The sequence below is a fragment of the Nipponia nippon genome, unplaced genomic scaffold (genome assembly GCF_047370975.1).
Source record: "Nipponia nippon isolate SJK-2023a ecotype South Korea unplaced genomic scaffold, ASM4737097v1 scaffold_13, whole genome shotgun sequence".
Lineage (NCBI taxonomy): Eukaryota > Metazoa > Chordata > Aves > Pelecaniformes > Threskiornithidae > Nipponia > Nipponia nippon.
In genome coordinates, this window is record NW_028262324.1 from 16,004,457 (window position 1) to 16,032,028 (window position 27,572).

At 64.4% G+C, this 27,572-nt stretch overlaps 2 protein-coding genes across 5 annotated transcripts; one reads left to right on the forward strand and one right to left on the reverse strand.

The window, feature by feature from the left end:
- Window positions 1–4,913: 4,913 nt before the first annotated feature.
- On the forward strand, window positions 4,914–10,565 carry PDYN (prodynorphin). Of its 2 annotated transcripts, none has more exons than XM_087750016.1 (3): window positions 4,914–5,071; window positions 7,891–8,038; window positions 8,326–10,565. In XM_087750016.1, the coding sequence occupies exons 2-3, from the start codon at window positions 7,910–7,912 to the stop codon at window positions 8,905–8,907; spliced, it is 711 nt and encodes a 236-aa protein (XP_087606142.1). In that variant the 5' UTR covers window positions 4,914–5,071; window positions 7,891–7,909; the 3' UTR covers window positions 8,908–10,565. The 2 variants fall into 2 exon arrangements, with proteins under 2 accessions (XP_087606142.1, XP_087606143.1); XM_087750017.1 differs by lacking the exon at window positions 4,914–5,071 and adding an exon at window positions 6,748–7,791.
- A 412-nt stretch (window positions 10,566–10,977) lies between these two features.
- Window positions 10,978–22,751, reverse strand: LOC104020053 (tyrosine-protein phosphatase non-receptor type substrate 1). 3 transcript variants are annotated; one of them, XM_087750366.1, is made up of 9 exons: window positions 22,633–22,751; window positions 22,325–22,409; window positions 15,298–15,651; window positions 14,714–15,028; window positions 14,226–14,579; window positions 13,856–13,957; window positions 13,369–13,390; window positions 12,908–12,947; window positions 10,978–12,181 (listed from the first exon to the last, which is right to left on the reverse strand). In XM_087750366.1, the coding sequence occupies exons 1-9, from the start codon at window positions 22,696–22,698 to the stop codon at window positions 11,927–11,929; spliced, it is 1,593 nt and encodes a 530-aa protein (XP_087606492.1). In that variant the 5' UTR covers window positions 22,699–22,751; the 3' UTR covers window positions 10,978–11,926. The 3 variants fall into 3 exon arrangements, with proteins under 3 accessions (XP_087606492.1, XP_087606491.1, XP_087606493.1); XM_087750365.1 differs by having other exon boundaries at window positions 13,369–13,393; XM_087750367.1 differs by lacking the exon at window positions 22,633–22,751 and having other exon boundaries at window positions 13,369–13,393; window positions 22,325–22,483.
- Between the last annotated feature and the right edge of the window lie 4,821 nt (window positions 22,752–27,572).

The window sequence follows — 27,572 nt, forward strand, 5'->3', positions numbered from 1 at the left end:
TGTCTCACCCCGTGCTGGGTAGCCGGGGCGCCGCGCCGCCAGGGAGCCTCAGCGCGGCGGGGGCTCAGCGCGGCAGCCGGTTCCCCCGCACCCCCGCCGCCGTGGTACGCGCCGCCCCCGGTGTAAACAGGCCGGGCATCGGGGCGGCGGCGACGGCCGCCCCCGGTTCCCCCCTTTCCTCTTCCCGCCGGGCACGGCGCGGGGCTCACCTGGGCGCGGCGGCGGGGGGCTCCGGGCCGGGCGTGGGAACGGACGGGGCGGGGCGGCGGCGGGATACGAGCGGGGCCGCGCGCCCTGACGTAACCCCTTATGTAACGGCGGGGGGGACCCGCCCCCCCTCCCCCGCCCCCGCACCGGGACAGGCAGTGCACCGGCGGGGGGCGGTGCACCGGGGGGGGGTGTGCACCGGGGGGCGGGATGCCTCGGGGGGGGGGTGATGCCCCGGGGGGCGTGTGCACCGGGGGGCGGGATGCCTCGGGGGGGGGGTGATGCCCCGGGGGCCGCACAGCCCGGTGCACTGGCACCGGTGCACTGCTCCTGAGCAAGGACCCGGTGCACTGGCGGCAGCCGGGCGGCGCAGGGGGGATCGGTGCACCGGGGCCGTGCACCGCAGCGGGAAGAGCGGGTGCGGGGCTCGGGGGCGGTTTGAGAACCCCGGGGGCGTTCGGGGGCCCCTCCCGGGCGCTGCCCTCACCCTGCCCGGGTCGGTCCGACCCCGCTCCCGGGGCTCACCGGGGGTTTCCAGCTGGAAGTTCCCCGGGAAAGCCCCTGAGGTCCCGGCGGGCATCGCCCTGCTGCTCCGGGGGCCGGGCGGGCGCTGGTGCAGCGGGGTTCGGGGGCGCCCGTGGGCCGGGTCGCCGCGGGCAGGGTCCCTGCCCCACACACCGTCCCCAAACCGCTCCTCACCCCCCGGCCGGGGGCTTCGTCGCCACCTGCCACCCCGGGCGCTGCGGGGGGGTCTGATCCTGGCACCGGGCTGCTGGGCCCGGGGCTGCTGGGGGTGGGCAGCCGGCAGCCCCCGGGCCCGGGGCTTCGCTCCTGGTGGGCTGCAGGGGGGAACGGCGACCAAACCCCCCGACGGGGTTGCTTCCAGCCGCTCTCCCCCGTGTTTTCCTGCCCCGCGCACGGGTGCCGTTAGCGGCCGGCGCTCTGCGGACGGTCAAGGAGAGCATCTGCGGGGCCAGGTCATGGAGGAGCTCGAAAAATTCCTGGTTTCTTGACTCAGGTGTGAGGCGTGTGCCACTCCGATCGCGCAGCCCGCAGCAGCTGTGAGCTGCATCACGCTGGTCCCCCCCGGGGGAGACGGAGACACCCAGAGCCACCCGCACCCAGGGTGGGTGCTGGCTCCCACGGCGGGGCTGACCCTCTGCGGCACGGCGGCACGGCTGCAGCTCCTGCAAGTGGTTTGAACTCAATTTGCTTTTAAATGGAGCCACTTCACCTCCTGGCCGGGGGATGAGGGGGCCGTGCCGCAGCCCCGTGCTCCTGGTGCCGCTCGGCAGCCTGGCGCAGTGCGTGCCGGCGGCAGGAACGATGGCAGCGGCGTGACTCGTCATGTTAACGTGGGCTACGCTTTTTGTACCGGTGTCGAGTGGCCACTTGTGCCTCCCGCCCACGCAGGGAGGTCGCCACGTGCCCACATGCGTGCCCACCTGGGCTGCGCGGTGACCTCGAGCCACCATGGCGTGATGCAGGCAGGGGCTGAATCGGCTCCCGGTCCCACACCGCTGTTCTGCCTGCTGCCATGTCCCCTGCAGCGGTGACCTCCCTCTGCTCCGCGCCACCCGCCTGGCATCTGCCTCCAGATCGTGCCGGTGCAGCCACTGGAGGTTCGCTCTGGTGCTGTCACGGTTGATCGGAGACTGCCTGGCTCCCACCGGCGGTTGGGAGCAGACCCCCAGGCTTAGCCCCCCCGGGCAGTTCTCCCCACGGAGCTGTCGGGGCCTCTCCTGGCCCACGCAATACGGCCGGCGCATCCCTCGCCCCACAGCCGGCAGCAGCCGCAGGCAGCCTTTGCCGCCCCATGCCCACATCTGCCTGCGGGAAGGCCACCTCCCGCCCTGCCCGCGGCAGCCGCCGTCACTTCAGGGCCAGGGGGGAGAGCGAGCAATGGAGCCGTTTCTGGAAAAGCCGCTGAATAGGATAAAGCTGACGGTGCTGGAGGAACAGCAGCGGAGCGACTGCCTTCCCATGGGATGCTCAGGGACAGCCCAGGCGGCTGGCAGAGCTCATCCCGCCCGCGGGGACAATTTGCCCCATCGCGGGATGGGGAGCCGGGCACCCTCAAGGTGCCCCATCGCAGGATGGGGAGCCGGGCACCCTCGAGGTGCCCCGTCTGGCCTGGGGGCGTCGGGGCAGAGCGGCAGCGCCGTGTGACGTTAGCTGCCATTAACTCCCACTTGCTTTCGCGGCAGCCTGGTACGCACGCTCGGCCCCCTCCTCGCCAAACCCGCTTTTCACTCATGCAGTTAAGAAAACTTAACTTTTCTATTACTGCACATTTCTCTTACCCAGGTGCTTAATTACCATTGTCCCAGGGAAATGTCAGTGTGACTCAGAGACAGTTTCCCATTAGAGAGCAACAGATGAATATTAATTAAACTCGCTGGTGGGTGGGCTCGCTCGCAGCTCCTTTCCTGGGGGGGACCCTGTCACCCCCCCGCCTGCCCGCAGGACCCTCTCGCCCAGCTCAGCACATCTGCGGCACACGTAGAAAATAAGACGACTCTGCTCCGGGGAGAGGAGTAACTCGACCTCCCTCCCGGCGCGAAGGGAATCAGCCCTGAGGAAGGAACCTTATCACAAACGACTTTTCTCTCTGTGCCCGCAGGGCTCCGTCTCCAGAAGCGCATCTCCCACCGGTGCAATTACCCTGCACGGGAAGGCGGCCGCACCCCGAGCCGCTGGGCTCCGGGGGAGCCGCTGCAAGCGGGTCTGCTTTTGGGGTGGGGAGGTGGCGGCGGCCATGGCCACGCTGCTCCCCTCCGCGCTCCATGTCCCCGGGCAGGCACCGGCCTTTGGGGCGATGCCGTTGCTCTCACCCGGAGACACGGCTCCTGGACGGAGCCATTTGCCTGCGTAACGGCAGGTTGAACGAGGGAGGCCGGGCTTTAGGGATGGACTTCTTGGGTTTGGGAGGGCTATTTGATAGAAATAATGGTTTTGGTGGAAGAAATGCTCCTTCCCACTGTGTCTGTGGTGCCCGCAGGACCACTACTCCCAGCAGCAAGGGTTAAACCTGCCCGGGGGATGCCCGCAGCCCCCGGCTGAGTGTCTCTGTGGTGGTTTGCAGCTGCGTTTTGTTCTTCTCGGCTTTGTTCTGTGCCTGCACAGCCCGGCACGCCACAGCGAGGGGGGGCCGTGGCTGCCCTCTGCCTGTGCCCCCCGTGGGGCCCGAGCTCCGTCCCCCCTCACCGCAGCGCTGCCGTCTCCCAGGATGGGTCCCACAGGGGACGTCTCCTCCGTGGGCCCTGGGGAGATGCAGGATGCCCTTGCCTCGTCCCCTCCCCGTGCCCTGCTCCCTCGGTCCCTCCGTGCTGGTACAGCCCCAGCCCGGGCGAGCTACAATCCTCCTCCAAGCAAAAGCTGTGGGGTCCCATGTGCTTTCTGGGGAGCAGAGCCTGGCACCCCAAACATGGGTGCTAGTGGAGGCAGCCACCAACCTTGGGGATGGGGGACCATGCGCAGGCTGCCCTGCTTGCCCGGCTGTGGCTACTGGGTGCCCAGTGGAGGGTCCCGGCCATGCCGATGGCCCCCGCGCCCCTCGCCAGCGCCGGGAGGGCTGAGCAGGGGGCACCGGGTCCGGCAGCTGGTGTTTGAGCCGGGGAGAAAGGCAGGTTGCTGGGAAACATCCCTCTTGAGCTCCGATAAAAATAGCTCCGTCTTCAAGGCGAGAGGACGGGCTGCGCTGCCGGCAGCGCGTGGGATGCGCTTGCACCCACCGGGGCCGCAGGGGACGGGACGGGCTGGCCTGGCCCCGCGGGGTCTGTGCCCCGGCCCCCCGGCCCCGCACCGCTGCTGGGACAGCGTGCAGGGGGAGCGCGGTGCGTGGACGCGGGGGGTGCCCCGGCATTGCCCAGCGCTGCCCTCCCTCACCCCCAAATCAGGCTTGGAAATGCGTGAAGAGGAATCAGGGCTGAGCTGGGAAGGGGGGGGTCTCCACACCCCCACCCCGCTCCCCCGGCCCCTTTGGCTCATCTCGTTGGCTTTGTCCTCAGCAGGAGGGGGGACGGGGGGGAAGCCTGGGGTGGCTGAGCCCCGACAGTGTGGAGGTGGGGGGGTTCCCCTGCGAGGGCTTTGCTGCCCAACCGCAGCCGGGCTGGCTGGGGCGGGGGGCACCGGCCTTTCCCGGGGCGTGAAGACCCTCTCACCCTTCCCGGCGGCTTCGGACGGGCTCACTCCTCTCCCCGAGATCGGCACGAGGACGGTGCCTCTCCCCAGACGGGGAGCGGGGTGGGGGTCAGGGCTTCGCACCCCCTCCTTCTTGGGCAGGATTTGAATTTGATGCCCAGGGAGGATTCACACCCCCGGCAGCCAAACTCCTCCGGCACGCAGCTGCGGGGGAAACAACCCCCATCCCGGTCCCCTGCCACCTCCCGCGTTTGGGGCACGCATTTCGGCACCGAGGACGGAGGCTGGCCCCAACGGGGGTCCCCAAGGGATGCGGCCGGTGGTGGTGCAGTGGTGGGACGTGCACCCCAGCCCCTGCGGCGGGTGGGGAGCTGCGGGGAGGCCCTGGCACAGCGGGAGAGCGTGCTCGGGAGGTGGCGAGGATGCTGCGGGGCTGATTATTCACAGCTTCCCTCGCCCCGATTGGCTCCGCGGCGCCGAACGCAGCCGGGCCCCGCCACAGGAGGAGACTCCGTGGCCATAAAAGCGGGGTGTGAGCCGGCGGGCGGCGAGTCCGGCAGGCACCCCGGGCACCGCCACGGGGCCACCAGCCAGCGTGGCCTTGCCACCGCCACCGCTGCCGATGACCGGCTCAGCCTGACACCCGCAGAGGGACCCCTACCACCCACGACCCATCCTGATCGGCGAAGTGGGTGCTCGGTGGGACGGGAAGCAGCGGCAGGTAGGGCTGCCAGGGTCGCCATCCTGCTCCCATCGCGTGGGCGCAGCTGGGGTATCGCTCCTGCGCACCAAAGAGTGACTCTCTTTAAAAACACTCCCCGAGCTCACGGTTGGGCTTGTTGCGTTATTTTGAGGGGCTCCTGCCTGGCTGCAGGTGCTGCTCTCATCCCTCGAGTGGTTTCGTAGCCCACGAACCGCTGTCCAGAGCTTTGCTGGGGTTCGTTTCGATGCCGATGCCACGTCTGCCACACTCACGGTGGGGACAACCCAGGGCTCAGAGGGACAAAGGGAGCAGGGGGAGAGGATGGGGGGAGGTTTCTGTCTCCCCCCACTTGGCTCGGGCAGCGGCGGCGGCCACAGTGCTGGGTTTTGCAGTGATTCTCTTCCAAAAGTCATCGGCTTTTTTGAGAAGCCTTGTCCTGAAGGCGTTTCCAGGTCATTTTTAAAGGCAAGGAAAGGAACGGCTGGAAGGTGATTTTTCTTCTCCACCAGAAATCTCTTCAGGGTCTTAACCCGCCTGAGTTAGACCTGTGTGGGAGGAGAGACCTGCTCAGCCTCGGAGAGCTGTTCGCATCCCTCACTAGCAATAATCACAGGTTAATCAGAACGGGGGGATCGGTCTCTGTGCCGCCTGGCACACACAGTCCCAATTCCCCGTCCCTCCTTGGGCCGCCAAGTCTGTAACCAGCCCCCGGGGTGCACGGACACACCTCAGGGCTTTCCAGGCACGAGCAAAGCCTGGGCACCGAAAACTCGAGTGGAAAGAGGACGAGGGAGGAGGGGACCCCGGCAGATGCCTGACACAGGTAGGACGTGCTGAGGGTGCTGTGGTGGCCGGGACCGCTGGCATTGCCAGACGCTCCGTGATCCTGTGGCATTTCTGCAGGAGGGCCGGCTCCGGAGCCTCAGGGCTCCTCCAGGTAACACAGGATCGAGCTCTAACTCTGCTTTTCTTCTTCCTCCCTTTGTCTGCTGCTGCTTTTTGCTTTTGTCCAAAGCCCTTTGTTTTTCTCCCCTTTTCCTGCCCCAGTTTTGCCGGTCCCTCCTCACCCCCGCAGCAGGAGCAGGCAGAGCGCCGCAGGGGCGTTCGTGGCACTGCCTGGCCCAGGTACGTTGGCAGTGGGATGTCGCAGGGTGCCCGGGAATGCAGGGTCCCTGGCCCCGCTGTGCCCTGGAGAGCTGCAGCTCCCCGAGTGCCATGAAGTCCCCGATTCTTCGGCTGCAGCAGGGCACGGGGCCGCTGGCAGCAGAGGAGCGCGGCAGGGGCAAGGGAGGGGAAGCAGGTGGGAAAAGGGGGGGAAAAAGGTTCCCAGTGGGACTGCTGGAAGCAGCCGGCGTTGCTCTTGGGAGCTTCGTTCCCCTGGGTGCTGCAGCTGGCACCTACCTGCGCGGCTGGTGAGTCCTCGCTCATCGGTGCTGCCTCGGTGGCGGCGAGGCAATAAGGGACCATCGCTGCATCTCAGCGGCGAAGGCTGGCTGAGGTCCCGCTGTGCCCGCGCCCATCCTGGGCATCTGCCTGCCCCGGTGCCCACCGCTCTGCCAGGGCCATCGGGGCGATGCACTCAGGGCTGCACGGAGCCGGTGTGCGGCGCAGCCGAGGAATGCCAACAGCTTGACATACGATGGTGCAGATAATTCAAATTAAATTTTAATCTAGCACGAATTAATACTGTGGCATTAACATTTCTTCGTCAGTACCAATTACAGTACATTAACAGATACTGCTGGAGAATACAATAGTCTCTAATATGCGTCATTAATGTGTAACAGATCCCTCTGGGTCATGCCTTTCCCCCCCAGATAAAAGCAGCCAAGGAGGCAGGGGGGTGCTCGCTGCCAGCGCACCCCCTTGGGGTCGGCTCTCGCTCCCGGGGCCGTCGTGGTCCCGGTGGCACCGCGGTCCTGCGGCACTGCAGCTGGGGCCAGCACCGGCCCCTCCAGCCTCGCCCGGGGGGTTCTGGAGTGGCAGCGGGCACTGCCGCCAGCACAGCCCCTCTCCCAGCCATTGCACCCTGTGTTCAGCCCTCCCTGGCCTCGGCCACGGAGGTGAGGCTCCGGCACGGCTCCCGGCAGGCTGAAGGATGGCGATCGCGGCTTGCAGGTAGGCTTGCACCTGAAATCTGGCTTTTTCTCCCTCCCTCCTGCTGCACCAGCCAAGCAGAAGCGGCGGGTGGGAGGGAGGGGAGCCCGGCGCAGGGTGCAGCACCTGGGGTGAGTCTGTACCGGGTGGTGGCATCCCCCCGTCCCCTTCTGCTGGTGGCTCCAATCGCAGCGCTTTTATTCCCCAAGGCCAAGGGGGAGAGCCGGTGATTCATCCCCTCCGCGCCGCACAAACACGGCGATCGCAATATTGCAGAGAAACTCAATGCTAAGGTAAAAAAGGGGCTTCTCTTTCCAGCGGTACGGAAGGAGCGACGGAGGAGATGGGATGGGATGGGATGGGATGGGATGGGATGGGATGGGATGGGATGGGATGGGATGGGATGGGATGGTGGTCCCTGGCCCGTGGACCTTGGTGGCCCCAGGGTCCTGGCCGCAGCTCAGGGCTTGTGCCAAGGACCAGGCTGCAGCCAGGGTAAGGGATCGCATCCTGCGGCGTCCCCACGGGTCACTTCTGTCCCCTTCTCTCCCTGCCCTGGGACCCAGGAGCAGCTGCCGGAGGTGAGTCATGGGCACAGGTCCCGGTGCACGTCCCCAGGAGCAGCCACGCAGGTGGATGCAGTAGGTGCCCCATGCCGAGGGTGCCAGCGGGGTGGCGATGGACTCTCCGGGGCTGGCGCGGGGAAGGTGATGGGCTCTGTGCTGTCTCGCCCTCCCCAGGCAGCGGCTGCGGGGTGAGATGGCGCGGCGGGCGCTGGTGCTGGTGCTCTGCCTCTCCCTGGCTGCGGTGGCATCTGCCAACTGCGTGACCCAGTGCTCCCTCTGCGCAGTCCAGACCCACAGCGCCGAGAGCAGCGTCTGGCCCCTGGTGAGTGCTGGCCCCACGCAGCCGTTAGCCAGGGGGTCACAGCAGCGAGGGCGTCGTGGGTGCCGGTGCATGGTCGGCAGAGCTGGGTGCTGCCAGGGTGGTGGTCATGGGCACCCCAGGGTGCTGGGAATGTGCAAGCTTCAGCTCCTTGCTGAGCTTCGCAGCACAGTGGGTGCGGACCCCTGGGCTCGGGGGGGGGGGGGCACCCCCTGGGTGGGGTGGGAGGAAGGCAGGGGGTCACCCTGAGCGGTGGGCGCCCTGGGGCCACTGCGGCCGCTGTCTTGCAGATGTGCCTGCGGGAGTGCCAGGGCTCCTCACCGCCCGGCCCCGAGTGGGAGACGTGCAGGAAGGCGCTGGTGCTCCTGGCCCCGCTGGTGGCCCTGGCCGAAGGGACAGACCCGGCCGAAGGGACAGACCCGTCCCCTCGGGAGGCAGAGGACAAGGCAGAGCCGGAGCAGGAGCCGGGTCCCGGGGAGCTGCCACCGGCACCGGCCAAGCGCTATGGGGGCTTCATGAAGAAGATGGCCAAGGGGAAGCTGCTCTCCCTGCTGCGCGAGAACGCCCACAGCAAGGGCGGCCTCAGCAAGAAGTTCGGGGGCTTCGGCCGCAAGCCGGGGGAGCGGGCAGCCCCCGAGGACTACCCGGGGCCGGCAGGCGAAGGGGGCGAGAAGCCCACGGGTGCCGGGGCCGAGGGGCAGGAGCTGGCAGAGCTGCACAAGCGTTACGGCGGCTTCATGCGCCGGATCCGGCCCAAGCTCAAGTGGGACAATCAGAAGCGCTACGGGGGCTTCCTGCGGCGGCAGTTCAAGGTGACCACGCGGTCGGACGAGGACCCCAGCGCCTACTCAGGGGAAGTCTTGGACCTATAGAGCCGGCCATGGGATGGGCGGCACCACGGTCCCCACGCTGCCAGTCCGGACTGCGCCGTCACCCCCGGCCCCATCCCCTGCCCAGCCCAGCGTGGCCGGCGTCATCCCTGCCTCGTCCCCCCAGCAGACCACGGGACCTCATCCCCAGTTGTCCCTCTCCGGTTCACCTGCCCGTCCCTTAGGGACCCCGTGCATCAAGGGGACAGTGCCACCGCTCCGGCTGTGGGTCCAACCCCCGGGCTCCCCGGGACACGCATCCTCCACCCTCCTGCGGCTGTAGAAGCGCAGCAGGGCCTGGAAACCATCACAGCTGATATATGGGCCAACGGCCTCTGAGCAGCGGGAAGGATGAGCTGGGGCAGGATGAGGCCCTCTGGGCTGGGAGATGGCCTGAGCAGCCAGTACGGCTGTGGGAGAGGCGGCTGGGCAGAGCTCGCACCACGGCACCATCACCGGGGCAGGCAGCCGGCTGAGGACAACCCCGACTCCCCTCCCCGAGCCGTTCACCGCGTCGCACCTGTCCCAGCACCCACGGGGTCCCCCCTGGGCTTCCCCTTCTGAGAACAACCCCCGAGGCAGGGTCAGACCCACACCCCGGCCCCTGCTCCCCCCGCAGCCAATAAAAGGCAGATGCCAACAAAGCCAAAGCTGTGCCGGGTGCCGAGCGTCGGCTTTGTCCACGGTGCAGGGCTCCCTGGGGCAGATCAAGCCCTTGGCATGAGGGGACCGTGCACCCCAAGCCGGGGCCTGGGGGGTGGGCTAGGGGGCCATGGGCGCCCAGGGCTGGGGTGCCAGGGGTGCCAGCTGCAAGACCTGCCGGCAGCAGCGGTGGTACCCTCCCCGCACCATTGGTGCCAAAGGGGATGTGGGACCCCATGCACCCCTGGCTGCTGCCCCCGGAGCCATGCCCCAGGGCAGGCAGGGCCCCCGGTGCCGAGCAGGGGCAGGGCAGGGATGCTCAGCCCAGCCCGGGTGCATGCGGGGCACAGGGCCACCCGCTCACCCCCAGCAGCACCCAGGGGAGGCTCCCTTGGGAATCCCAGCAGCTGCCCCAGCCGGGAAGGGGCAGCCATGCCGAGGGCAGTGACCACGCTGTCCCCTTCCCACTCACACTTTGAGGATGCTGGGACCCTGCTGGCAGCAGCTCAGTGCTGAGAAAGCCCAGCCCGGGCAGCAAGTTCCCTTTTGAGCTTCTTCATAGCCTCGCCCTCCCCCTTGCTCATCGCCGCAGGAAGCCTCGCGCCACGGTTCCCAGCCCCAGCGAGACGCGGTTTGCGTGCCAGACGCAGCCAAGCTGTCAGCTCTGGGGTGGTGAAGCAGGGAGGGCACTGCAGAGCACTGGCACGCTCAGCTCACCCGTGGCACAGGCTGCAGCTAGCACCCAGCCTGCGTGCCCCCCAGTTTGGGCACCCCAGCTCACCTCCCATGGAAAGGGGCACCCGAAGATGCAGCAGGGCTGCGTGCAGACGGGCAGCCAGACCCCGCTCTGTTCTCCCCTCCTCACGCTGCCCAGAGGGAGCATCGCCACAGCCCCCATCCCAGCCTCAGCCTCCTCCTGCTGCTGCCATCTTCCCCTGCAGCACCCCGCGGGGCTGTGCAGGATGAGGCCCCCGCTCCTCGCTGCAGGACATGCTGACCTCCACCCCACCATTCACCCCCAGGGCAGCTGATGGGGTGACCACCCTGCGCACGGGGACCCGCTGATGTGCAGGAGCAGCACAGGACTTTACACTTTTATTATAAAAATATCTTGCAAGCAAAAAAAAAAAAAAAAAAAAAAAAAAAAAGCAGTCACATCGTTCTCAAAGCATCCCAGGGCCGCCCGGCCCCCCAGCAGCCGTGGGGGGCCAGCCCCATGCGCGCCCGCCGCTGCAAGGCCACCCGGGTGCTGCAGGAGCCGACACAGGGTGGTGGCCCCGGCGGTGGCCCGGGGAGGGGTCACATGGAAGACACTTGTCCCCAGGGGTGGGCTGGGGGGAGCCTGCCCGGCCCCCACGGCAGAGCCGGGGGGGCTGCGTAAATCTGTTTTAAACTCTACGGGGCTTAGGAGTTTTTACTGAGGCCACGGTCTTAATTTTGCACATCTTATTCTAGTGTTAAGTACACAGCAGTACACCCACGTACAACACAAAACATGGGGTTTTAGCTCTAAAAATTAACAGTTACATGTCAAACAGTCAAAACATGTTACACGGTACCTGCAGGGAGCTCCCGGGGGAAGCGGGCTGGCAGGGGCACCTGCAGCCCGGCAGGCGCGGAGCTGCGCGCTTTGTACAAGCCTGGGGCAGCACTGGTGGGTCCCGGAGCGGGGCAAGGCTGTGCGGAGGAGGAAGAGGAGGAGGAGGATGCTCAGTGCCGGGGAGCGGTTCTGGAGCCTCCGTGGGCGGCAGGACAGGGGAAAGCCCGCAGCAGGGGGGCTCGGCTCGCCGGCCTTCCCAGCCTCATTGGCCTTGGTGCGAGACCGAGGTCCCGCAGAAGGGACACTTGGGAAAAGAGAGGCAGACACTGAGGTCCTTCCTTTAAAGCCAGAGTCTGTTTTCCATGCGCTGGCAGCATAGACCCCCAGAAGGCAGCACGGGGGCTGCGGCCGGTCCCTGCGGGGTCGGGGCGGCCGCGGGAAGCGTGCGAGCCCGGCCGGGCAGAGGCATCCCCACGGGAGCCGGCGTGGAGGCACTGTCCCTGTCCCCTCAGCCCGGCCGGAGCTTCCCAAGGAGCCGCTGCTCTGCTGGCTTAACCCACTTATGGGCAAACCCGGCGCACCGAGGCTGAGCGGCCGCCGTGGCTGCAGGGGGATCCCGAAGGGATGGAGCCAGCAGACCCAGGACCAAGCTGCCTCCAAAAATCAGGTCTCTGGATAGGAGCTGACTCCCACAGTAACACGGACTCCATTTCCACCTCAAACCACAGGTACCGCAGCGCTTCTTCACACCACTCTCAGTGCTTCCAAGAAAATCCTCCCGGGGAGGAGCAGGGCAGCTCCCCGCGGGGCAGGGGGTCCCGGCAGCCGCTGCAGCCCTGCTCACTTCCTTGGGATCTGGACGCTGGCGTACTCAGAGCCGGCCTCCTCGGGGCACGGGGCCGGCCGCTTGGGCGCCTTGCTAAGATGCACCATGTCCAGGTCAGCGTAGGTGAGGTTGTCATCGCCGGCGGGCGCCTGGCTGGTCTGGATGCAGGCGTACTCCGACTGCTGGCTCATCTCCACCATCCGGCGGACGCTCTTCCTCTCTCTGTCGAAGTTCAGGTCCGCGTAGGTCAGGTTGTTGGGGTCGGATTCCTGTGCGAGACACCAAGAGTTCCTCCTCTGGGAGGACGAGTGAGGAGCCACCCGTGCCCACCCCATGCACCAACCCAAAGCCCCACGCTGAAGTCAATCCTGCTGCGGCTCCACCTGGGACAGCGCGGTCTCTGCTTGTACGGGGGGAACGATGCCAGCAGCCGGCTGGGACAACCCCGCAGCAATGCTTTACCCCATGCTACGTCTTCAAATCACCAGCCACAGCTGCCACCGACAGGCTTCAGAGCCACAACTGCGATTCAAGAGCCACCACTGCGGCCGTCCCGTCGCCCCGTCCTGGCAGGGATGGGCAGGGGCCAGCCTGCCCAGCGCTGCCCACGTGGAGCTGGCAGAGGCTGGCTGGGACGGACAGATTGCTGCTGATCACGACTTTGCTCATAACTGCGTCACCAAATGCCAAAAGAACGCCACAAATAGCCTGGCTGGGTATCGCACAGCTGGTTCTCCAGGCAGCACAAACCCAGACTTTCCTGGGAGGAGGAGGAGGAGGAGGAGGAAAGAGGACGAAGGCAGAAAAGATGCTGGGAAATGGCTACCCCCTCCCTGGGGCAGCCTCTCTTCCCTCTCCAGCCACAGCGTGGAGACATTGAGGTGTTTCGCAGGGGAACCACCACCCTCGCCGGAGCCACCGAGATGTTTCGCCCAGGAACCACCACCCTGGCTCCCGCCTCTGGTGCTCTCCCTCCCCGGGGCGAAGCGACACACCTGGGTAGTGGCCTCGCTGCTCTTCTCCGGCTCGTGTAACCTGAAAGGGGGAAACAAACCAAGTCAGATCGAGTGCCCTGTTGCCTCGTCCCGAATCACGGAGCAGCTGGGGGGTTCAGATGCAAAACAAGGTCCTTGCCGCAGCCCCGAGCAGGACAAGTCCTCACCAAGCGAGCATTTGCTCGCGTGCTGGTCCAGCTATATGTCTGCAGGCTGGAGACCCGGCTCCCACCCAACTTGTTCAGCCTCGCCAAAAGCCAAACATTTGGGTACAAGATCACCACAGGGGCGGAACCGCAACCAGGGAGATCAGCAGAGCCTGCGCTCCTGCCTTCCTTTGCACAGCAAGCTTTTCGGGATCCGGCTCCATCCGGATCCCAAGGGGCCCCGTTTGCAGGCTGGAGGCGTCCAGCTCAGAGTGCCTGCGGGTTACTCAGTGCCTAGAGGAGATTGGCACTTACCTAGCAGATGGCGAGCTTTTACCTGCTGGAAAAGAAATAGTTCAGGAAAGAAATAGTTCAGGAAACAACGTAACCCCCCCGCCTCGCTTCACCAGGCACGCGAGCCCACGCGCAGAGACCGCTGCAAGAGCGGATCCGCATCTTTTCCCAGAGGCAAGTGGCTGCAGTTTTCTGGAGTTTCACTCCATTTACTGCAGGACTGCTCCTGGCAGAGAGCAGGAGGTGCAGGGGGGTGTCAGATGTTTTAGGCACAGGGAATAACGAGCACATTTGACCCTGCTCCTGGCAGGCACTGGCACATGGCGGCACCAGGCAGAGGTTTCCCTGCAGCCTGCAAACAACCCGGTCAGCTCTGCGCCGTCCTCCCCTTTGGGCAGGAGCTGCAGCAGCACAGCCGTGAACTCAGCGTCCAGGCACTGATGCTCCAGAGAGAGGGAGAAGGGGGTCGGGAGCAGCTGCTTCCTTGCTGGGCACTTGGTTTCCTTACCCTTGCTCTGCTTTGCCCAGATGAGGTAAAGAATTGCAGCCACCAGCAGCGCCAGCACAGTGCAGATCACTCCCACCACGATATAGATGGTGAGCAAATTGGCTGAAACATGAACGAAAAAGGTCACTTCAGTACCTGAAAACGCTGGCACCGACCGAGTCCCTGCAGCCTTACAGCTGGGGTTGGCCTGGTGACACCTGAAGCATCGAGGATGACAGCTTGGTACAGGCCAGCATCACCCCCGCCCCAGCCCAGCAATATGGAGATTTCGTGTCCTTGAACAGGATTCTGGTGGGACTTTGAGCTTTCTCGGGGGGTGACATCCTAAAGCTGCCCCAGCAGGGACCGCATCCCAGCGGCTCTCACGCACCGTTGCCTGTCTGGGACAAGTCGCCGAGTTCTCCCTCCCTGGCTGGGGCAGCGATCCACAGGGCAGCCGTCTTGCTGATGGGCTCCTGGGCATCGTGCACCACTCGGCAGGTGAACTCGGACCCGTTCTTCTCCTCCGTCGCTTTGACCTCCACCAGGCTGCTCAGATCGAACAAGCCCCGCTGGTTCTCCTCCGGCTGGGGGATGTTCTCCACCTTCATCTCCGTCCCGTTCTCCAGCCAGGTGACGGCCACGTCTCCCGGGTAAAACCCCTTCACGTGGCAGGTGAAGTTCACGGTCTTGTTCACCTTAACGGGGCTCGGTGCGTCAGGGGCCACGCTGACACGGGGGGGGACTGGGAAGAAAAGCAGCTCCTGGTGCCCGGCGTCCCCCGGCTCTGCCGCCCGCGGGGCGCCCTGTCCCTGCCCCAGGACCCCCAGCCCCACGGGAGCTGGGCGCCCCGAGCGCCGGCCCCCACCCGGCCCTCACCTCGCAGGGCTTCGCTGAGCTGGTACGTCCCCGTCACCGGGGCCGGCAGCGTGGGGTGCTCTATCTCGCAGGTGAGCCGCGAGCGGACATCGTCCTCCTGCAGCGTCACCGTCACGGTGCTGGACATGTTGAAGGAGGATTTCGTCGGCCATGGGGTGATCTGGGGCTGCTGAGCCGTGATCGGGGCCCCGTCCTTGAGCCATTTCACCGTGATGTCTTTGGGGAAGAACCCTCCAGCTTCGCAGGTGACAGACACCGACTGCCCCGGCACCACTCTGCGGCCGGACCAGGACATGACCGGGGGAGTGGGTTTGGCTGCGGGGAAGAGTGTGGGGCCGTCAGAGCCGGCTCTACCACCCTGCCCGGCCCCGGGGCTGCAGGGAGCGGGGTCTCCCGTGGGGGCACGGATGCACCCGGGGACGGCCCACAGGAGCCTCCCTCTCCTGGAGCTGCCCCCCAAGCCCCTTCCCCATCCCCGCTCGCCCCGAGCAGAGCCCACCGGGCCGCGATGGGCCAGGCTGTGCCGGGGGCTGTGCCCGGCTGGGCTGGTTCCCACCGGGAGCTGCTCCGGGGGCCCCACTCACCTTGTACGGACACCTCCGTGCCCCTTCCACGCTGAAACACCTCATCCACATCATCCACCGATTTGCGGAACCTCACGCAGTAATAGGTGCCGGAATCCTCAGGGCCAACGTCCCTGATGCGGATGCTGAAGTCCGTGTTGGACTCAGCCACTACCCTCGTCACGCGGGGGAAGGAGCCCTTCTGGTCATAGACGGTCTGGTTCCCACTGCCCCAGCCCTTCAGCCACGCCACAGGACCAGGGGGACCATCTCCAGACGTGGTGCAGGTCAGGTTGAGCGTCTGCCCCGCTGCCACCGACACCTTGTCCTGGGGCTGATGCAGCTGGAAGCCCTGACCCGCCGGGGCACCCGCACCTGGGGAAAAAACAGACCAAATCTCATCTGGCACCGCGCACCCGGCCCGGCTCCCCGCCTGCCTCCCTGGCCGCGGGACAGGCCGAGCACACGGCCCTGGTTAGCGGGGACCACAGGCAGCAGGGCTGCGCCAGCACCGGGGAGCCCGCGGGAGAGGCTGCGGTTACTGCAGCGGGCACAGACCTCTGCCCGCAGGTCTCGGCAGCGGAGCCGGCCGGAGCTTTGCTGGGTGACCGCGTGTTGTGCTCTGTACAGCTAAAACATTGAGCAAATCCCAGCTGCCTGCGCCTGCCGGCACGCCGTGCCGCCTCCCATGGCCGCTTGGCTTTGTCAGGCAGGAGAAAATAAGGGCACAAAATACAAGGCACTCCAAAAAGCAAGCTCCCCTCGCAGCTGCAGATCTCTCCCATTTCTGCATTGAATCCAAGCCCCGATTCGTTCCAGCGGAGCACAGCCATTAGCCAAAGCCAGTGACAGTCGGGCAGACGCCATTCCTGCTCGTCACCGACAGAGGAGAGCAGTTCCCTTCGAAGCATCTCAGTAAAGCGGCTCCCTAACCCCGCTGACCGTCTTGCACCTCGCCACACAAACAGAAAGCCGCCGTCCCAAATGCCCCCTCACCTACGCACCCATGGGTGCCAACACACCTTCCCGCATGCACGGTCAGGCAGGGAGAAACTCCCAAGGTCTCCAGGAAAATCGCAGGGGCTCCGCTCTCCCTGCGGGAACGCCAGTAACAAAATCCACCTTGGGTGGATCTGCAGCCAGAGCCGGGAGGGATGGGGGTCCGAGCTCGCTGCCGGTCAGGCGTGATGCACCAGGAACGGCTGGCTCAGCCCCACGGGAACCAGCGATGCCGCTGCTCCCCGCTCCCTCAAAACAGCTGGAGCAGCAGAGACAGCCGCCCCGTGGCCTGCACGGCTCCTCGAGGGGTTAATTTCGGCAGCGCTTGCCATGCCGATATGTTAGTTATTGCAATTGAATGAGATTTCAATACAGGTCATTGCTTAAAGGAGCATTTTTAAGCAACACGGGACAGAGGTGGGAGAATCCCTTAAATCCGCCTGCTGATAACAGGGGCCGGGCGCTGCGGGCTCGGAGCTGGCAAGTGGCATGCAGAACCGGCGTCACCGTCACGCAGAGACCGGCGTCACCGTCACGCAGAGACCGGCGTGTCTGAGCAGGTAACTCCTGCTGCAGCTGAGCGGCACTGGGAGCGTACGGACCAGCCTTGTTGGCTGGAGGGCTGCAGCTGCACCCCACATCTTTCACACCAGAAAAACACAGGGCAGCAACAAGACTGCCCGTGGCACCCCCGCAGCCATCCCCAGGATGGGACAAAGCCCTTGGCTGGATGCTCCCGGGAGGACCTGCTGTAGGACAAACTCCTCTGACCCCTCCGGGCCACGGCTGGCTCCCACAGAGCCTGGAGAGGATTTCTGGCAGCTGTTAATCCCTTCTGACTTCCAGCAGTATTTAATCTACCCTGATGTTCTCACTGCCTCTGCAATTACTCGATCTCTATGATCAGAGTTACCAGGAGCACAGTTTCTCCAGATTCCTCAAGTTAAAGGCTTTTTGCCCAGGGCATTAGCCCACTGCATCCCCAGCGCAGGCTGATGCTCGCAGCGGAAAGCTTCAGCCCTTGGCATTTCCCTTCGAAGCCACGTCAAGGCTAACGTGGTAGCAGCACTCAACACCTAGACAAGCGTGTCCCAGAAGACAAGCACAGAAGGACGGAAACCTGGTTTGTATCACATCCGAGCGGGTCGTTCAGGCTGAGCCTCAGTCTTCTGCCTGAGCAGCAGCAGTCTGGGCTTCTGCAAGACAAGCCCGTGTTTCTTGGGTGGCATCGGAACCCAGGGGAGCCGTGCCGGAGCCGAGCCCCTGCCCTCGGTGGGGGCCGATGCACCCCACGCGCAGAGCACGGCAGCGGCGCAGGGCGCGCACAGCTGGCTCCGCTGCTGCGGCATCTCCTGAGCTTCTCCATCGCCGGCTGCTGCCGGACCTTTCGCAAGAGGCGGTTGAGAAACACGTAGAGGAAGTTTGAAAGCACAGAAGCACCACGCGCCTCTCGCCAAGCCCCCCCACGGGGACGTGACACAGGCAGGGGACCGGGCTGCTCCGGGCACCGGCACCCCCAGCCCCTCTGCACGCCCAGGGTGGTCGCGGTGCTAATTGCTCGCTCCACCGAGTTGGGCAAACAGAGCCCGCGTTGTCTCACCGCTCGTTAGCGTGCGGCATTGCAACACCGCAAGGGCCGTGGGAAACGGGGGCCGGATACCAGGCCCCCTCCCTGCCGCAGGGGCTCTGCGCCCCACGATGAACGTGTTTCTCGCTGCTCCCCTCTGCAATCCTGCATAAAAGACTTCTGCAGGGTGGTGACCCCCACGTCCCCTCAAAGATCCCCCACGCCGGGGAAAGCTGCCCTGCTCAGAGGGGCCAGCGCCGCCGCACATACCTGAGCCCAGCCCGCAGCGAGCCCAGCGCTTCCTCTTCATCCTCCCTCTCTCCATCGGCCCATCTCCACAGGAGGCACACGCCATGCCGGAGGGGAGCGAGACGGGGGAAACGCCTGGTTTGGGGTCCCGGAGCAGACCCCAACACCAGAGCATGGTCGGGGCGAGCGGCACGGGCATTGCTCAACCCCAAAGCACGTCTCTTGGTCGCAGAGACGGAGTCTCAGAGCAACATCCGCAAAAGCACCGGGCAGTTAAACTGCGCGTGGCTGGGTTGTCGCTCACCGCAGCCTCGGCACAAGGCTCCTGCCTTCCTGGGGTCACGGGGATTTACCTTTGCAGGCAGCAACGTAAAGCCCACGTTTGCAGCCGGGCTGCAGACGGCCTGCGTGCATCTCGCACCGCCGAGCCCACATCACCTCCTCGACGGGCAGCGGCGTGCGAGCGTCCTGCCTGCTCCCCGTGCCGAGGGATTTGCAGGCCGGGCGCGCGCTGTTGTCCGGTGCCGGGCTGCCGGAGGTGCTGCTGCAGCGGGGCTGCTGCCATGCAGGGCTTTTCCGACGGTGCTGCTGCTCCCAGAGCGGCCCCAAGAGCAGCCGGGAGCAAAGGGCTTCGTGCTGCTGCCTGTGCCGCCTGCCAGAGGCCTTTGCCGGCAGCTCTCAGACTCTCAGGTCATCGTGGATAACGCCGCGTGGCTCTAGGTAGCCTCTCGCATAGGACTAAAACGTGGCTTTTGGGTGTTTTCCATGTGTTCTGTTGTGAGCCACCAGGCTACTTTAGAGACTTTCACATGTGGCTCTGCTCGGCCAGTGCTCTTCAGTCCACCCCATTCAGGGTTTGCAGATCTATAACACGTGAGCTTCAGCCATGACATAGCCACAGTAACACCACGCTGCCTTAACTAAGCCCGCTCACACCTCCCAGCCGAGGAGCACGAGTCCCCGTCAGACCGCCCCACTTCTCCACCTGCCTACCCTGCGCCCACCAGCCCTGCGCCAGGACCAGCCTGACCCACCATGTGCTCGGAAACACCTTCGAACTCCCGCAGCGGCGTGCAGAGCAATGCCCCAGCCCCCCTGCGATGGGAAAACACAAAGGGGAAGTTGACAGAAAACCCCAGAATATGCAAGTTAGAAAATGCAAAGTTTCCACTGAAGCTCCTTTCCTCCCTTCCTCCTGAAGGCAGCTTCTCCTTGCACCCAGCAGAAGATGTCTCTCCTCCTTCCCCTTTCTGGGTGCTCGCCCTGGGGAGCAGCGGGGCCAGGAGCCCCACCGAGCCCCCTCCCAGCAGGTATTTGCCAGCAGCGTGTGCGAGCCCTGCACGCTCACGACGTCCTTGTGCACCGGGAGCGGGATTGCAGGGGGTCTTCATGCTGCAAAGACGCGAGACACCGCGAGTTCTCGCCGCAAGCACCGCTTCAGTGCAAACCTGCTTCCCACCTGCACGTCCACAGTGCCACGCGATGACACTACTTTCTTCGATTTCAAACCACCCAGAGTCAGAGCGCAATCCTTTTGCCACCAAGATCAAGGGGAGTTTGGGTGCTCTGACCCTGTAATCCGCTCTGTCCTACACTCCAGAATTAGCAAAGGGTTTTAGAGCCCTGAAAATCGCCACCCGACAGTTCCCACGTAGGTGGGAGCACCCTCGCAACGTGGACCCAGAGCACTTCCAGCCTGGAGAAGAGGCACGAGCGCAGGCGTCGTGCTGCGCCTGGTCTGGCAGAGCCTCCTTCCCGTTAGTCAGTTTAATTTGAGAACAAAATAATCCCCGGCTCTCCCACTGCGGTGCAAGTTTTCCATCTCGGTAACACATTTTTTTCCTGTATTCCACCTTTTGAAGTATTCGATACCGAACAGATTGCAAGAGGCCGGGGTTTAATTCAGGAGAGGCTGCTCGGATGCTTCCTGATAAAAATAGATTTTTTTTTTCTTCTGAAGGAGCCGGGTAAGGAGCTCCGGGATGGCGAGGGGAGGGCCGCGTGCTCCAGAAGCAACGTGCAGCTGGCCACCGGCATGCGGAGCCCCCCAGTCACTCGCCGAAGGAACGGGCCGATGGGCGAGAGAAGCCCCAAAATAATCCTGCTGGAATTTCACCTGCAGCAGGGCTGCCCGCGGGGGAAGCTGACAGGTGCTCCCTATAAAAAGGGCCTGGAATCTGCAGTCCAGGGGAAGACAAGACCCGGGGGTAGCTGTCGAGCACTATGCAGATCCCAGAGCGGATGGTTATAGTAAAGGCTATATTTTACATACGTGACATCAGAGGAAGCCTCAGCTCACGCGCAGCCATCATTTGCAAGCTTTCCCTCCTACAGCATTAACAGAAATTCAGCTTAAAAGCCAGAGTCCCACAACCAAACAGCTCTCCTCTTCAGAGGAGGCTCCGGGAAGTGCAGCTGAACCCCTCCGTCGAGAAACACCTGCACGGAAGGGTCCTGCACAGCACGGATTTTGCAACGGGGCTTTGCAATTTGGCTTCCCAGCATCTCGCTCCCCTTTGCCCTACAGCATGATCTCCTGCAGGACCTTCCCTTCTCCTCTTTGCTTCTGCAGCAGCGCTCTCAGCAGCCGCCCGCCGGCAGCAGGAGCCTGGGCCAGCTCTTCTGGAGTTCAGGCTTAGCCTGAGCCGTGGCCCAGGAGGGTTCGCCGCAGGGTCTCCACCGCATGGGAACAAAAAAAAGATCTGCATGCTTACACCTGAAATTAGGGACGCAAACCACCTCGCAACCCAGGGCTTTCTGCCCCAGGATGGTTCTTTTCCTACGGCTGGCTTGGAAAAATGGGGTTCTCCCTCCAAGGCCACGTTTAATTAAACTCAAGAGCTTTGCTGGAGCCATTCTTTTGTGGCAGGAAATCGCAGCGGTTCACTAAGAAGCTGCGCTCGCCGCCAAAGCCTTCTTGGCTTTCAGCAACTGGGAGTTTTCAGCTTGGGGCCAACACTTCTCAGTTGTGATCAGGCAACTCAAAGCAAGGAGTGTTGTGCCGAAAGCATTTGCTTTCAGCTCAAGTTTGCGCTCAACTCTCTGCCCAAGTAAAGCTTTGACGGTAAATATTTCCGATGGGCCTGGGAGAATGTGGTTTTCCCCCACGCAGGAGAGCGTTTCACCTGCGTGGGAGCCTGGGCTGGGCTATTTGTAGTGGGATCCGGCTGGAAGGTCTGAAATTTGGCCAGACCAGGCAAAAAGCTCAGCAGCCAGATGCTCCTGACCGTGCATTGCTCCCGCCTCAGGAGGCTTGCACAAAAAGCCCCGTCCCTCCCCGGAGGTGCAGACAGCGCTGGGCAAGAAGGAGAGCGATTCCTTAGCAGTATCGCCCGAGACGAAGAGCACCGAAACGAAACAGCCTAGAAAGGAAACATCCTTGAAAGCAGCAGCCACCGCAAGGCTTCGCTCCTGGCGGGGCAAGAAACTTCCCGCTGCTCGTGAGGGAAGGGAAAGAGCCGGGGAGCGGCACGGGCTCCGATCGTCCCTTCTCGCGCTGCATCCCCAAACTGTTATAAGGGACCGGCGGAGGCACGAGCCCCGGGGAGGGCTGGGGCACCTGGGGGGCCAGCAGCAGCAGCCCGCGGTGGCCCGGGGCCGGTGCTTGCAGCAGGGCTGGGTGGCACAAGGTGCCTGGGAGGATGGTGCAATCCCACCGCTTCGGTGCTCAACAGTTGGGTAGAGCAGCAAGAACTGCAGACAGGCAGGGGTAAAGCAGGAGGCAGCAAGAAAAACAAGTTCCTGGCAGAGGAGGCAGGCTGCCCTCGCCGGAGCCTCCCCTTGCCCGCTCTGCCATTCTCCCCATCTCCAGGCAGCCTCCGAGTGGGAATTTCGGCTGCTTGCAGAGATTTGCCTCTCCCATAGCTGGCAGGGGGTGCTAGCAAATGGGTGGAAACGACATGCCTCTTCATGCCCCTGCCTAATTCGCTCGTCTCGCTGGCAAGGGGAATGTCTGCCTTGAAGTTTGCTTCCAGAGGAGCAGCCGAGCTCCCCTCTGCCATCGCCGCGCTCTAGGTCATCGCACGGAAAGGTCAAACCAACCGTGCGCAGCGCGACGGCATCATGTCGCGGCCGGGAGGTGCGCGGCGGAGGGGCAGCAGAGAGGAGAGCCAAGGATGGAGGGGAAAGGGAAAAGATTACAAAAAAAAAAAAAAAAAAAACAACCCAAACCCAAGGAAAAGAAAAAGCCAAAGCAGGAGGGGCCGGCGGGGGCAGGTCGGAGCCGTGACTTACCTGCACCGCCGCGCAGGGAGAGCAGCACCAGGCAGGTCAGCGGCCAGGCGGCCCGGCGGGGAAGCGGCTCCATCGTCGGCTCTGTCTGGGAGGCAGAGACCAGAGAGGCTTCAGAGCGCGGCTCCGGCTCCGGGCTTCGCTTTTTTTTTTTTTTTTTTTTTTGCCTTTTTTTTTTTTAAAAAAAAACCTGCAGCTGGAGAAGGAAATCGCTCTTTTCAGCCCCAAAATGAGGAAGGAGGGCTGGGCTCCCGCCTCCTCCCGCCCGCGGGCGGAGAGCACCCGCACCCACGGCCCCCGCCGCCACCCACCCGGCCGGGCCCCGGGCTCGGGCTCCGCAGACGGGGCCGCCGCGGCGGGGCCCCGGGCGGGCGCATGCCCCGGTGCCGAGCGGAGCCGAGCGGAGCCGCCCCTGCCTCCCCGCCTCCCCGCCGCCGTTGCCGTGGCACCGGGGCGGGATGGGGCCGGCCCCGGCTCGGAGACACCCCCCGGCCCCCCCCCGCCCCGAGCAGCCCCGGTTTAAGGTCGCCTCCCCGGCGGCGGGGGGCGAAGCCAGCACCGCCCGGCCCGGAGCGAACTTGCTTCTGGAGGGTCAGCCCGGTGCGCTGCTGCCTTAAGGTGGGCTGAGGGGACACCCCCGGGCCCCCCCGGGCAGGGCTGCGGGAGCCCCGGGGGTCGAAGCGGTGGCCGGTGGCGAGCAGGAAGCCCCCCCGGCGAGCAGGGCACGGGGCCGGGCAGAGGAAGCAGCTGGGGCAGAGGAAGGATGGTTCAGTGGCCCCAGCGCTGTGCAGAGGGTGCTTGGGGTCCCTCCCGCTTGCCACAGGCTTCCTGCGCCAGGGCCAGCGTGGCCACGGCTTTGGCACGGCCACAGCACGCAGCCTAGCATCCCTGGGAACTGGGGGGGGGGGGGGGGGGGAACACGAGGGGGCTGGGGGCACACGGCCTCGGGGGTCCTGAACACGCAGGACATTTTGTGCCATCCAAGGGCAGGTGGCTGAGCTGGGACAGCCCGCGGCAGAGGCACAAGCAGCATTTTGGAGGTGGCCAGGCCAGCTCAGCCCGTGGGGGTCAGGCAGAGCAAGGAGGGGACTCCGGTGCAGCACAGACAGCTGGAGCGTGGATGGGGAGGCAGAGGAGATCCAGCACCCCCTGCAGAGAGGGGTGCAGGTAGAGACACCCTGGGGACATCCCCATGACGTCCCCGCAGCAGGAGCCCACGGCAGGGGTGGGCGAGAGCCTGAGGACGAGGCAGCTGCGATGGGAGATGGGGCCGAGGGAGAGCACGGAGGAGGAGGAAGGCATCTGGATGTGAGCATCCATGGGATGCGTGGCCCTGCACCACCCTGCTTCTCCCTGACACAAAGTCCCTCCCAGGGGAGGCACAAGGACACGTCCTCCACTGCCTGCGCCTGCTGGACGTTCTCCCACCACCCATGGGCACTTCAGCAACGCCAGGACTGGGACCAGCTCGTTCCCCCATGTCCCAGGTGGGCGCAGTCCCCTGCAGCCAGACACGATCCTGGCAGCGTCCAGCGGGAGCTCCAGCAGGTCCCCAAACCACCCTGCTTTCCCTTCCACCCGTCCCGGGATGGGCTACAGGCGCTGCTGAGCGGGGGCTTCCAGCCCCAGCACACCCAGGTAGCACCCAGCAGCACCCACACCGCAGCATCCCAGATCACACCCAGCTGCTCTCCCGCACCGGGCCGGGCTCCGAGGGCAGCACTGGGTGCCGTGCCGGGGGATGGTGCCGGCTCCCTCCTCCCTCCCCAGGCAGCCGCTGGGGCTGTCAGCTTTATTTAGAGCTTCGCACAAACAAACAGCAAAGATATCTGAAGTGACTTGGCACCATCAATCTGCGCACGGCGTCAGCCTGCGCGCGTTCCCGTTCCCGTCCCCGCCAGCCTCCCCCTCGGCCCCAGCTACGCCCATGTGTTGCATCCAGCCTTAATTTAGCTCACTTTGCTGGTGGGAGCCGGGACCGGCCTCCCCAGGCATCTGCACTGGGCCTCCCTCCGGGACCCCCCCGGGCAGCTGGAGGCTGCGCTCGAGCACTGCAGCCCGTGCTACTCCTACTGTAAAATAATTTGTGGCCAGCACCGCTCCCGGGGAGCCCAGCGCGGCCATTGTTTTTATTTCCCCTTTGCACAGCTGACGAGCACGTGAGCAAGCAGCAGGGACCCAGAAGAGCCGTTGGGTTTGGCCTTTGGCCTTTTGCACATGCAGCGTGACGTGGAAATAAAGAATCGCTTTGCGGAGGGATGGGACATGGGATTAGCAGTGGTTTGTGGAAACCTCGCAGCTACACCGCCATGGGCGGTGCATCCCCCCCAGCCCAGGTCTGGGAGCGGGCACCCTCGGGGCGAGCAGGCACCCAGCAAGGGGGAAGGCGCCGGTGGGACACGCTGCAGCCGTTCACAGCCTCTCTCCTGGTTATTTTTAAATGGAAGCACAGTTCCTGGAGGCCTGGCTGACTTCAGCCTGTCTGGGCTGTTCTCCCGCTCAGCATTGAAGGTTCAGACAACCTGTTTCGAGGCAATTACAAAGCGGAGACAGCCCGTACGCAAGCAGCCGCCGCAAAGCGCTTGCAAAGGAAAGTTAGAGCTTAAAAAAGCTCTGCAAGAGAAGGTACCGCAGCAGAGCAGATGGTGCAGTGTGAGCTGCCCGGGAAGAGCTGCTATTGCTCCCCATTAGGAAGCATATGGGCAGGCTCAGCTGCCTCCCCTCCTGCCCACAGCCCTTCCACTCGGCATCGCAGGGGCCCGCTCAAAGACGAGGGGTTTGCAGGGTCCACCCCGGGAGGGCAGCCCCTGCCCCGCGGGCTGGCAACGAACCTGGGGGAGCAGAGCACTCCGCTCCTTCACATGCCTGAGACGGAGCAAGAGCGCAGCATTTCGGGAGGCACAACGCCATCATTAGCGGTTTCCTTCTGCACCAAACACCCACGGCGAGCAGGAGGCTGCTGCGCCGTTCGGCAGGGCGGGCAGCGCTGCCAGCCTCCCTGTGCTGCCAGCGGGCAGCCGGGCTGCACTCGCTCTCGCAGCATCTTCGTGCTTCAGCTCAAAACCACTGCTCCCCCAGGGATGTTCGTGGAGCCCGGGTCTCCCCGGTCCCGGGAGCCATGCAGCAGCTGGTGTGGGGGACCAGGACAGCATTTCAGGAGAGCTTTTCAAGAACAGGTTGATTTTCACAGCTTTGAGGCACAGTGAGGAATTTGCATGACGCTGCCAGCGCCCTTCCAGGGAAGGCACGTGCTCCGGCCGGTCTGGGCTGGGCTCACCCCCCCCGCAAGTGTGGGTGCTGCAGGGAGGCTGGGCCAGGCAGGGTGCTGATTCCCCTTCCTGGGGCTGAAGGCTCCGGCCAGGGCTGCCACAGCTCCCAGCAGGGCCCAGGGCCCCAGTGTCCTCTTGCATTTCCCCATTTTCAGCTGGGCAGCTCTGCGTGGGCAGCAGGACCAGCTGCCCCAGTGGCTTCCTCCCCAGGAGGAGGTGGGGACCCTTCCCCGCACAGGGACCCCCGGCCGGGGCGGCAGCACCCCATCTCTGGGAGGGGCCCAAAAAAGACCCTCTCGTCTGAGCCTGGCAGCATCCAGCGGGAGCAATTACAGCTTCACCGGGACCATCCCAGCTGAAAGTCTTGCAGCACTGGTTTTGCCCAGACTGCTCTTTCATTCCCTAATTAGCAGCCCGTCAGATCCCCTCCCAGCACCCATCAGCCCACGGGGACAGCGGTGGCTCGCTCTGCTGGAAGGGGATTCACAGCTGATGGAGACGGAGAGGTTTCAGGCGCTGCCCTGCAGTGCCAAGCCTGGGCCTGGTCATGAGCCACGTTTCACCAATGTGGGAGGTGGCTGCGGTTCTTTCCCTGCCCGGGACTGTCCCCCTCGGGATCCCCGCTCCCCAGACCACCACGGTACGGCGCAACGGGAAGGCTACCTATGGCCTGACCGACAGGCCACGTCGCACCAGGACACAGCGGCTGTCCCAGAGGGCTTGTGGGCTCAGTGCAGCCTCCAAACCCAAACCAGCAGGGAAAGCTTAGAGATAAACATAGGAAAAACACCAATACTTTGGACATCAGCCTAGAAAACACCCTAAGACAAGCATCCAGCAGTGCTGTTTTGGGGCCATGGGTGTAGAACTGTGCCCAAGCACCAGTGAGCAGCCAGCACCCATGGGAGCCGCCACGATAAACCCAAATAACTTATTGCACACCCCCGTCGTGGCACTCAGGGCTGCAGGGACTCGCTGCCCGGGGGAAGCTCAGGGCTCCCGGTCATATCCTGGCCCAGGCCCAGCCCCAAACACAACCCAGCCCAGTCCCAGCACCCCAAAAGGTGCCGCTTTCCTAGCTCGCCACAACAAAACGAGGTGTGCAACCACATCAGAGCGCCGAACCCAGCACCTGCACGAAGCCTGCCCCGGTGCACACAAGCCAGCGCAGCCTCCCTGCAGCCGGAGCGCTACACGTGCGCGGGGCTGCACACACGCGCCCCATCTGTCCTCCAGCTCCAACACCAAATTTCCAGACCCCTCCAGCCTACGAGCCAGGCGGGGACATCCTACAGCCCTCCTGCCTCTCCCCACCACCCCTCAGCCTTCAGAGTCAGCACCCTCACAGGGCTTTTAGCGGGGAGAAAAACACACAAATGCCTTCTGAAGTAGGTAGTAGCACCAATTACCCTGCTGATATTTAGGGCTTCCAGCACAACAAATGGAGCTTCAGCTTCATTAGGTACCATGCCAATTTAGTCCAAGACATCCAGTACAGAAGGAGCTTAAATTAGTTTATCTGATGTTAACTTATAACAAGCAATATGTTAACACGAGGATGGAAAGAAGTGACCTGCAGCCTGTTTGCAAGGATCAGCACGCAGGGGTGGCTGAGCCAGGGGGACCCGGGGAAGGGGTGAAGGCAGGGGGATCACTCCAGCCCTGCAAACACTGATTTAAGAAACTGGGGTGTGCATCATACCTGTCTGCTCACCACATGCTCCTGCTCAGCACCCACCACCATGAACACCTTGCAGCTGGGGGCACCCAGCCACCCCCTTAAGTGGGAGAGGCCCTGGGGGGTAATGAGCTGCAGGTGCTTTGTTAAGGCCACGATTGCCAGAAGAAAGGCGGGGGTGGGCTGTGGTTGCTGCTGTGTGAGCAGCCTGTGCCAGGCTTTGCCCCTTTCCTTTGGGGGGGCTCACGGGAATGGTCTGTGATTGCTTTGGTCAAGCTTTTATCGTGTGATGTAGGGCTGAGCT

Excerpts from the sequence above, each read along its gene's own strand:
- PDYN (XM_087750017.1), top strand. The coding sequence starts at position 7,739 with ATGGGCACAGGTCCCGGTGCACGTCCCCAGGAGCAGCCACGCAGGTGG. Across the intron at positions 7,792-7,890 it reads CAGCCACGCAGGTGGATGCA|GCAGCGGCTGCGGGGTGAGA; the intron begins GTAGGTGCCCCA and ends CGCCCTCCCCAG. Across the intron at positions 8,039-8,325 it reads AGAGCAGCGTCTGGCCCCTG|ATGTGCCTGCGGGAGTGCCA; the intron begins GTGAGTGCTGGC and ends GCTGTCTTGCAG.
- LOC104020053 (XM_087750365.1), bottom strand. The coding sequence starts at position 22,698 with ATGCGCCCGCCCGGGGCCCCGCCGCGGCGGCCCCGTCTGCGGAGCCCG. Across the intron at positions 22,410-22,632 it reads CGAGCCCGGGGCCCGGCCGG|ACAGAGCCGACGATGGAGCC; the intron begins GTGGGTGGCGGC and ends TCTGCCTCCCAG. Across the intron at positions 13,958-14,225 it reads CTTGTCCCAGACAGGCAACG|CCAATTTGCTCACCATCTAT; the intron begins GTGCGTGAGAGC and ends TTCATGTTTCAG.